At 36.4% G+C, this 11259-nt stretch overlaps 1 protein-coding gene across 2 annotated transcripts in view; it reads left to right on the top strand.

The window, feature by feature from the left end:
- ints2 (integrator complex subunit 2) overlaps nt 1-10885 on the top strand; it is a 28467-nt gene extending 17582 nt beyond the window's left edge. For both annotated transcript variants that reach the window (XM_079861967.1, XM_079861968.1), the window contains exons 13-25: nt 15-149; nt 1701-1871; nt 2621-2729; nt 3546-3650; nt 3934-4098; nt 4860-5061; nt 5155-5280; nt 5650-5851; nt 5946-6239; nt 7182-7289; nt 7713-7818; nt 8284-8460; nt 9896-10885. In XM_079861967.1, coding sequence (XP_079718093.1) covers nt 15-149; nt 1701-1871; nt 2621-2729; nt 3546-3650; nt 3934-4098; nt 4860-5061; nt 5155-5280; nt 5650-5851; nt 5946-6239; nt 7182-7289; nt 7713-7818; nt 8284-8460; nt 9896-10068 — 2073 coding nt within the window. In that variant the 3' untranslated portion in view covers nt 10069-10885. The remainder of the gene's footprint in view (nt 1-14; nt 150-1700; nt 1872-2620; nt 2730-3545; nt 3651-3933; nt 4099-4859; nt 5062-5154; nt 5281-5649; nt 5852-5945; nt 6240-7181; nt 7290-7712; nt 7819-8283; nt 8461-9895) is intronic.
- Nucleotides 10886-11259: the final 374 nt, after the last annotated feature.

Consider the following 11259-nt stretch of genomic DNA (forward strand, 5'->3'; position numbering starts at 1 on the left):
TTGTGTTGTGGCAGGTGGTTACAGCACATGCAGTGAGAGTGGCAGTTACTAATAACCTCAGTGCCAACATCACAGGATTCCTCCCCATCCACTGCATATACCAGCTCCTGAGGAGCAGAGCCTTCACCAAACACAAAGTGTCCATAAAGGTAAACCTGATGATCTCCTTTATTGTTCTGACTGTGCTGTTTCCCTTCTGTTGGAATTCTGCCCTGTTGTGTTGAGTTGTTTTGTTTTTGTGTCACCTGCTACCTTTTTTTGTGCACTTTTGTATTGGATGGATTCCATAGTATTTTCTTGCATTCTCTTTTTTTTTTTCAGTTTTTTGTTCTGTCATTGTTAATCTTTTTTGTTAAGTTTGTTCTAATGACTTAAAAGTATTTAAATTAATACATCATTATTAATATATTAAAATAATCTAACTTTAATGTCATGTTTAATGTAATGTTTAATGTTCTTCAGTCTTTTTGAACTTTTTATTGAAGAACCTGCAGTTCTTGACACTTCAGGAATCATACAATAAATCAGTTAATGAATTTAATATATCTTATGCACCAGAGAAACAAGACCATCTTTAGAATTTTGTGTTTGAACTTCGGTTTTTGCGGTAGCTCTGTGTATTTTTGGGCATCGCTGTCAAAGAGTAATTAGCTTGTGAAGTGGATTTACTTATTGTAGAGTTAACGAAAGTTATCATGAGCATTAAAGGGGTTGTGATAACAGATGCCAGTAGACCGGGAAGATTTAAAAACGAGCTGTTCATTCATAAATCTGTAAGATATAACCTTCATGCTGTGGAAACGCAGAAGACAACGAGTGCAGGGCTAAAAAAGGGGCGGGGCTACATAATAACTATACTATATAAAATATAATAAAGCTATTGAGAACCACTTTTATATTCTGTAATTTTCATCTGTGCTATATTATTTGTTCTCTGTTTTCTATTTAGTTATATTCTGTTTAGTATTTTGTTTTGTTGTATTCTTTTTTGCTTTCTGTTCCCATCTACTTTATTTTAATTTACTTTTTGTACTTTGAACTGTTCTTTTTTATTATGTTCTATTCTGTTCCATTCAGTTCTATTATGTTCTATTATTTTGTTTTGTTGCATCCTATGTTCTGTTTTGTTCTGGGGATTTTTTTCTTGTCCTGTTTTGTTGTTCTGTTAAAAAAAGCCCACACTGTGCTAACTACACTACATTACTCTGTTGACTCTGTTCAGTGCTAGTATTGACTTTAATCCATTGGGTTCTATTATATGTTTGACTGGCTGGCTCCTCTCCTGACTCATGGAAAGGCACTTCATTGATTTAATTAAGGATGTGATTTTTGAATGTGGTAGTGCATCGCCCGGCAGATCAGAATGTTTCCTCACAATTACATCGTCAGCCTTAAAGACTGGAATCTGCCTCCTCTAGAGTCAGTAAGGCATGTTATAGCTATTGATCTGCTCAGCTGGAAAGATGATTTAATCACCCGAGTGCCAGAGCTAGATGATTGGATAATTCACTTACTCTGAATGATCTGACTTTTTCTTTCTTTCTTTCTTTCTTTCTTTCTTTCTTTCTTTCTTTCTTTCTTTCTTTCTTTCTTTCTTTCTTTCTTTCTTTCTTTCTTTCTTTCTTTCTTTCTTTCTTTCTTTCTTTCTTTCTTTCTTTCTTTCTTTCTTTCTTTCTTTCTTTCCTTCCTCTCTTTCTCAGGACTGGATCTTCAGACAGCTGTGTGAGACGACCACTCCACTCCACACTCAGCTGCTTCCATTAATTGATGTTTACATTAACTCCATCCTGACCCCTGCTTCCAAGACCAATCCTGAGGCCACCAACCAGCCAATCACAGAGCAGGAGATACTTAATGTTTTCCAGGCAGGGGTGAGTGGAGCTAAATCATCTTTTTACTCGCATTGACTGCAAAATCATCTAAAACAGCACAAAAAAAAAAAAAATAACTCTGATAAATGACCGCCCTGCAGCAACAAATATCAGCCTACTCAAATCAGTGGCATAGATATTATTGAAGGTTATTTTTAGATAAACGGCTTCTGGATATTGCAATATGTACAAACGATTTATAGAAGCATAAATTATATAATATCAAAAAGCATTTTAAAACATTTGAGGTTTAACAGTATTAAAGCCTTGAGTCTGTGGTAAAGTATATGTCAGTGATGCTTCCTAGAATAAAGACAATTAGTATTCGGTAATATTGTCTATTAAACTTTACAGACACTTTCAGATGAGAACAGCATTTAAACTAAATTGAGCTGGTAAAGGCACTAACTTTGCAATATATTGACACTGTTATTGAACTGATTTGAATCAACATTTAACTGACTTGAGCTGAATGATGACACTTTTGTCTTCTGTAGAGCTGCTTATATCTGAAATGAACTTGTTTCATAATTTTCAACATTATATTTTCCTGTTTATTAATGTGAAGGTGCTTTGAAACAATCTGTTGTATAAAGTGCTATAAATAAATGTGACTTGACTTGAGTAGATGACACACTATACATCTACAATTCTGTCCAATACAGAGCCATATATTCCTGTAACTTCTCTTGCTTTTAACCTCTGTTTGACCTCTCTCCATCTCCCCCTCTAATCTCTCTCTCTCTCAGGGAGATGGAGGGAAAGTTCGTTCTCAGTACACCATCACCACCCAGTTGCTCATTCTCTATTACATCCTGTCGTATGAGGAAGCTCTGCTCGCTAATACAAAGACATTGGGTCAGTATATTACACACCTGACATAATATTTAAAAAAATGTCACCTTTAAATACATTTTTATTGTATTAGATTTACTTACTTTCTATATTGAATACATTTTTTTTCTTCTTTTTTTGTTTACATTATTTATATTGTATTGTATTTAAGTTACATTTTATCGACAACAATGTAAGGACACTTAATTTTGAAGAATTTTATTTCCCTGTATAAAATTTCTTTATATTAAAATTTGGTCATTTCAATTAATCCGTTCAACCCAAATTCCAACTTCATCCTGAGTTTTGCATGTATGGTTCTTTTGTTTTTGGACATCTTTTCTGTTTTGTTGTCTCCTTGCAGCCTCCTCCTTTGTTTAATTTTAAACAATTAAATTATTAAATGAACAACAAGACTTAATCATTTTATCTACACTTAATCTGTTGCATTCACACTTATGTAAGTTCCTGTCTTGCCACCCAGAGTGCTATTATAATATTAGGATGAGAGCAATACAGCTTAGCTTCCCGCTCCCTCCTCTGCATGTTAAATTGCTTCGAACTCACACCAATCACCTGCAGTTTGACTTTGCTTTGGAAGCCTCTCATGGGTTATTAGAGCGGTTACTCTTCACTGTTTATGCACACAGCTCTTCCCAGAGTGCTGTGCTTATTTAATCTCTCTCTCTCCCTCTCTTCTCCTCTATCATCCTGGAGTAATGATGCCCTTTGGCTGTGCTAATGAACTGGAATACAATGAAAAATCACCTGTACATGAGCTGCACCACAGAGGCCTATTTTTAACAAACAGCCTGATAATCATGCGTTCTCTCCTCCCAGCACTTATGCAGAGGAAACCAAAATCCTACTCTCCTGCCCTCATGGACCAGATTCCCATCAAACACCTCATCCGCCAGGCCCAAGGACTGCAGCAGGAGCTGGGAGGTAAAGGACACCCGTTTAACCTCCAATGCGCTTATATTCAGCCAAGTAGTTTTCAAATATGTTCACCAGGGCTGCTAATGCTGCATGTTTAGATGCATCTCTAGACACATGACATTAATTTGATACTTGAAATGTTTCTCTCAGTATATGTTTATTTTTATGTGCATTGATTTCCAGGCTGTATTCATACAAACAGTGAAACATTCCAGTGGTGTTATTCTAAATAAAATGAATATAAAATAAAGTTTTAAAAAATGCTATTTTATTTCATTTCCATCGTCAGGCCTGCACTCTGCTCTTCTGCGTCTACTGGCCACAAACTACCCTCACCTGTGCATGGTGGAAGACTGGATCAGTGAAGAGGAAGTGACTGGTACTCTGCCCTTACTGAGGAAGATGCTACTGACATCCTCATCCTGCAAATACTCACAGACACAGCTACGAGAGGGTACGAGCAACTCCCACTTAGTTAAAGACGAAATGTGTAAATCACTTTACTCTTGGGACAGATTTCATTAAAGATTTTCTGGCATTTTCTGAAGTTTCAAATATGATGCATGATTTAACAATCATTTTGATGGATATGTATTTATCAAAAATGCCAATTTTTGTTCAGTCAAAAGTTAACAAGGAACTGGAGTGGCATATGTCATTTTTTGTAAAATTAAAACAATCATGGATAAAAATAGAAACGTTGCTCAGGTGGATTCTGCAAACTATTTAGCACTTCTCTGCTGTATGACGTCCTGTCACACTACTGTAAACCAGACCACTGAACGCTACATTGAGACTCATAAGGCCCTTTGGCACTGGAGGAGATCACAAGTGCTTATTATGGCCTATGATATGAATAGTTTGTTGTTGTAGTCTAACCTTTCATGTGCATAACTCAGTTTTGCACCTGTGGATTAATGAGCCTGAAGGTGTTTGTGTATTTATACATCACTGCTCTGACAGGCCTGTTTCTCCACAGGGCTCTTGTATTCACAGACAGTGACAGGCTTGTGTTATTGCTATATTTAATGATTTGGTAATAAAACAAACAATATATTGACTTTTAAAGGCTCTAAATGTTTTACTTTTATCTTTGAATTAATTATAATTAAATTAATATATTAAATAATTATTTTTGATTTGATTTATTTATCAGCATGTCATGTAAATCAATTAAATTTGAAAATGAATGGCATATGTTTTTTTATTTATTAGCTTTCCAGAATGTCCTCTCTGGCGGGCCCAGGCTGCTGCGTATCCTGGAGCACCTGACGCTGCTCTCTGCGGGAGATCTGATCCCATACGCAGAGGCTCTGACTGCCAGCATGGGGCTGCTCTTAGAGGACGGCGTATCTCGCAGGATCCTACAGACTGTTAACAAACTCTGGATGGTACTTAATACAGTCATGCCACGCAAGTGAGACTTCCTCTCTGTTTTATATGCTGTAGTAAAATGGAAGGATATCTTCAGCACTTGTACTTAAGTCTCTATCTTCCTTTACTTTGTCAGGCTGTGGGTGATGACAGTAAATGCTCTGCAGCCCTCAGTAAAGCTCCTGCGGCAGCAGAGATACACTCAGAATGATCTGATGGTGGATCCTCTCATTGTCCTCCGCAACGACACCAGAGTCTTCAGGTATTTTCTGCTTAGAAATTTGTTATGCTGCTAATATAATTTGTAATGAAATAAAGAAAATGAAAAAAATATAAAATCTAAGTTTGAGATAGGTAAGATTTTTGAAAGAATTTAATTGTTTAACAAGGCTGCATTTATTTGATCAAAAATACAGTAAAAGCAGTAATATGAAATATTATTGCATTTTAAAATATTGTTTTCTAAAAAAAAATGCTGTTTTCTATTTTTAAATATTTTATATATATAATTTATTCCTGTGATTGCATCATTACTCCAGTTTTTAATGTCACATGATCCTTCAGAATATTATATATAAATATTTATACTATATTATATTATATTGTATCATGTGTGTTTGTTCTTCTGAAGGTGTCCTCCGCTAATGGACATCACTCTTCACATGCTGAACGGCTACCTGCTAGCATCTAAAGCCTACCTGAACGCCCACCTGAAGGAGACGGCTGAATTTGAGCGACAGGCTCAGACCGTATCAAACCTTGGGCTCGGTGGCCAACCTGACACACCTGAGGTCACCAGAGAGGAGCTAAAGAATGCTCTGCTGGCTGCTCAGGTAGACACATGCACGCACACACACACATCTCTAATACTCGGAGTCATGAGTTTTGTACATTAGGCATATGCGTGTTGTTTTTGTCCACCTTCAGGACAGTGCAGCAGTACAGATCTTGCTGGAGGTGTGTTTGCCATCCCCTCAGGAGGAGCTGCAGCTGGGAGGAGGTGGAGGAGCAGACAGTCTGTTGAGGAGCGTTCAGTCTGCTCCAGGTATTCCCATGCGGAAGCAGGTGGGAGACACAGTTTTTGGGCGGGGGTCCCAGCGGGAATGCGAGGCAGAGGGCGGACTGCTCAGTGACCTGAGGGAGGTGCAGTGCCTCATCTGCTGCCTGCTGCACCAAATGTTCATCGCAGACCCCAACATTGCCAAACTAGTACACTTCCAGGTAACTAAATCTCTTTGTTACAGAACAGTGATCACCGTTATAATGATATACATGCGTTGTAATTATCAAACCTCACGAAAGTCTTAAAACACCATGCACACACATTTTTTCCCTTTTCAAATTACTTTTGTATTTGGCATTTTTTCTTTTACACATTTTAGAGTGAAACAGGATATTCAGCGAGAAAAAGAATGTAGGGCGGGATTTAATTTTCTCCATTGGGATTTATCCATTGTTTAGATTGATTCGAGAAAAGTGGTCTCTGTATGACAGGTGGTTGAAAGGGAGCTGTTAAAATAGGTGGAGCAAGTTACACTACCGTTCAAAAGTTTGGGGTTAGTAAAAAAATAATTTTAATCTATGAATCCTTTAAAAAGTATCACAGTTTCCTCAGAAATATTAAGCAGCAAAACTGTTCTCAACATTGATTCAACAAATGTTTCTTGAGCACCAAATAAACATATTAGAAGGATCATGTGACTGGAGTAACTGCTCCTGAAAATTCAGCTTTGCCATCACAGGAATAAATGACATTTTAAAAGATATTAAAATATTGTTAAATTGTAAAAAAAATTCACAATATTACTGGTTTTACTGTATTTTTGATCAAATAAATGCAGCCCTGCTGAGCATTAAATACTTTTTTTTCCAAAACATAAAAAAAATCTTAATGACACCCAAAGTTTTGAACTATCCTGTAACATTTTGATGACACTACGAAAACTTTTTTTTTTCCCAAAATATGTACCAGTGAATCATTTAGCAAATTTAGCAGGAACATGTAATAAGGTCATTTTCCTGCTGGTGTGAATATCATTTTGGAAATTTGAAATTAAACAGCCATTAAGTTTATGTAAATCAGTTTCAGAATCTCTAATTGTCTCTCTAAGCTCTATTTGAGTTCTTAAGGTTTTCTAAATGTTCTTTAAATGTTTTTTTCAGGGTTATCCACAGCCCTTGCTTCCTCTGACGGTGGCAGGAATTCCTTCCATGCACATCTGTCTCGACTTTATCCCAGAACTCCTCGCTCAGCCACAGCTGGAGAAACAGGTAAGCAACTATCAATGTGTCCATCCGTATTATTAGCCAGGACTAAATGGACCATTTACTAAGTTCTGGGAGTAACAGCATCATTTGAATTTAGGTGTGAATGCCATAAATTATCATCCTGTGTGTGTGTACACTGAATATAATCCCTCACAAACCTGTCATGGTCTAAAACGATAACCATAGCGATGCTTTTGACTAAATGAGATACAGATGTTCGTGGTTTACTATATTTAGTATACAAGTATACTCAATAGGATGTGAGACTCTTTATAGTATATACTACAACTTAAATTAGAGCTGTACAGCTACAAGTTGAAGCATTAAGAGTGTGTATTACATCATTCAAATTGCTGACACATGGTGAGCCCTCAGGGTTGACCTCTGGGCTTGATGCTAATGGCAGTTTTGTTTTTTCTGCCACAGATCTTCGCCATACAGCTGTTGTCCCATCTGTGCACCCAGTACGCCCTGCCCAAATCCCTCAGTGTGGCACGTCTTGCCATTAGTGTGATGGGTACCCTCCTCACTGGTAAAATAACTCTCATCTGTTTCTTTATCTCTCTTCCATCCTCTTTTTATCTTGGTCTCCGTTCTTATTCATTTATTAGGAGCTGGCATTTTATTAAAGAGTGTCTAAAAATAACATTGATAATTGGAGAGATCAGACTATTACCCTGACTTTTTTTGTAACAAAAACCAGCCAGTGCAAACTTGTCCGATTATCTTTGTACACACTGCCCTCTGCTGGCCATTTATTACTGTCTATAACAAACCTTCATCTGCAGTGTTTATAAATTATGCATCAGCCATCCATTTATTATGTTTTATTGAATGAGAACCAGAGGTGTCTTGAGCACTCTTAAATCCTGCAGTTCCTTACGTTTTGTATTAGATCATTTAAGTTTAATGTTATCTCGTGCATCTGTTCTCAAAAGCCACCAAAAACTGATCCAATATATTCACTTATGTAACTCATTTTTGGTATCTGTTACAGTACTGACCCGTGCCAAGCGGTTTGCATTTTTCATGCCAACGCTGCCATGCCTAGTTTCTTTCTGCAAGGCTTTCCCTCCACTCTTCGATGATGTCATGTCCCTGCTGGTTCAGGTGGGACAGGTGTCCGCTGCTGATGTCACCACCAAGGCCAGAGACATTGACCCTCTCATTGCCAGTGAGTGTGTTCTTGTCTTATTTGACTTAATTGTTTTTAAATTTTGTAATGTTCAATGACTGTTGTATGTCACATGGATAGGGCAAGATTAAGTTTGTATTCGATTTTAGATTATATTATTTTACTCATTTGATGCTTTGAAGAGATTTTTAACCAAGTTAGGTCTAATAGAGTGCAACAGTGCAGGCCCACTTTTTTTTAGATGCCTTGGTTCCGGAAGTATTTTTCACATAGGGGGCTTAGAAAAAGAGTTACAAGCCAAGAACCAAACCAACCAGCGACAAGGTGAATCTTAACACCACCATGATTTAAAGTGCAATGGATAAATTTGCTTGTTGCAATTCTCTGATTGGTGGCGATTTCTTTGCTAAATTATTGATAATGTAGCTTTCACCAAGAAATCCACCGATATTTAAATAAGTTGAAATAATGTGATCTGATGGCTTTAACATAAAAATATACCATCAGTTAGCTCACAGTAGGTTTGTTGTTAAAAGTCTGTCATTGTTAAAAATGTATCCCTTTTTTTTTCTTCCAAGACCCAACTGTTGCACTCTATTCAGTTTAAGAGTTTTTAGCAATAATAAATCTTAAAAAAAAAAAATTATTGTAATTTTTTTTTCATAATTTTTTTTTTCCCTCCATGGAAATGGCTACCAAAGCTGGCAAACTTGTTAAAGGTTTTGAATAGTTTTATATTTGCAAATGGCTGCACAGTTAAATTATTTAATGATTATTAAACAACCACAAAAAGCCAAGATTCACACTAGCATAATTCAAACATTTCTGACGATTACCAGTTATTATACAAATCTAATAATATTGTGGTTTAGAAAAGGAGATTTCACCAGATTTTGAATAAATAATGATGTATTTATGCATTACACGAAATTTAAAGGTCAGTTTTCATATTAACATTTAATTCATAATATAGTAGTATTCAAGTTTATTAATTATAGTAATATTGCATTAATATATTCATTATATATAAACTTATACTACTTCACTATTACATTACCATCAAATTCAACAATTTTTCTTTTTAAAAGTGGCTTGTGACCCCATAACAGCTAAGGTGGACCCAAAATCTACTTGCATATTCAGGTGCCACCAAAGAACGGTGTTCATTTCACTCAGAAAAGAGGTTTGAGTTTGATTCTCAAATGTGACGACTCTTAAAGAGTAACTGTTTCTACAGACTTTGGAAGCACATTGCTTTCAATTTTATTGTTTCTGCACAGTCTGTTGAGCATGTGTGTTTTTGTTTTCAAAGTGTTTTATGCCTTTTTGTTCTTTTAGCTTTTTCTCTAAGCATCGGCAATATGAGGTTACCATTTCTCAGTATATTTCTCAGTGATTATCATAAGCACACTATGATTTGGCCAAATCATGTAGCCCTAGATTAAGATCTAATACACTGTGCTCTTGTGTTTAGGACTTCAATATCTGAGAGAGAAGCCACAGGAAATACCTCTATCAGAATCCAAACTCTCTCTACCAAAGAGATCTGCAGAGGAGCTGGGCGGAGCCGATCCTGACGTACAGCTGTGCTATCAGATCGAGGCCACCTTCATGGACATCATCAGCTCCAGCACACAGACACTGTGACGACACACACAGGCAAATAGAAATGTTGATGGACTGTGCATAGATTGGAATGAGTATTTTGTCCCATGTAAAAATTAAGTATCATGTTACAGGAATCTTGGTCGTACAAATCTACTTATGAACCTACGAAGCATTATAATGATAGATGTCTTGCAGCTGTTGGACTAGTGCTGAGAATATTTCAGTTTAAAGTCAATCCACTCAAAGTCCTCCATTTTGGCATCCCAATACCACAAATGATGAAAACATCTGGAATGAAGGTAATGGAAGATAGTCTAATTTGACATAGTTTTAAGTAAACTGTTCTTATATTATATATATGAAAAGTCAAATCACTGAGTACCATTTTTAAAAACGAAGGACAAGATGTACTGAAAGGTTAAAATATAGATTGCAATTCCATATTCTGTTGCCAGCAAAATCCACAGTCTATATTTGACTCAAAATAACATTGACTTTCCAGGAAGCGTCTTCTGAGTCTTACGTGAATTGGATGCTCATTCTCTGGCCTCTCCTTAAGGATTGGTTTAATTCAGGTCACAAAGCAGCTTGCTGTAGAAATAGTGGATGTTTTCTAAATAGTGTGTTAGGTTGTTAGTAAATTGTGTATTTGAGTGTCTGACGAGATGTGTGTGTTCAGGGCACTTAGCAGTGATATTATTGGTCTGTTTTCTAGACCAGCATTTAACTGTATTTTCTTGGCACACATTCAACTTTTCTTGAAGTGTGACGTCTGAATTTTTTTTTTTTTTTTGTTACCTCGGTTGTTTACATGTCTATCCTTTGAACATTTGTATTAAAACATCTTTTTGGAAAGACTTTGTTTCCTTATGGCTTACTAATAGCTTACTTGTAGTTGCATATTATCTCACTTCACGTTTATTTAGCACTTATTGATAAGAACATATCTGGCTGGCATTATAAACAGTTTGGGTTGCCAAAACAAAACTCCAAGTCACAAAAAGCACCAACAATTTTTCTGGATATTAAATGCATTTACATACACTTCAATATTTCAGATAGGCCACCTACAATTCTTTTATCCTTTATCTGTGGTGATAAAATGTTAAAAAATAACATTTCCTTTAGATCCACATGGGGGTGCTCTTGTTTCACCTAAAAATACCAGTTCCACAACCTGGAGCACACATGGAAACGCTTATGCATGTTCAGTTATGGCATGATCAATGA

Source organism: Squalius cephalus (assembly GCF_949319135.1).
Source record: "Squalius cephalus genome assembly, chromosome: 24".
Taxonomy (NCBI): domain Eukaryota; kingdom Metazoa; phylum Chordata; class Actinopteri; order Cypriniformes; family Leuciscidae; genus Squalius; species Squalius cephalus.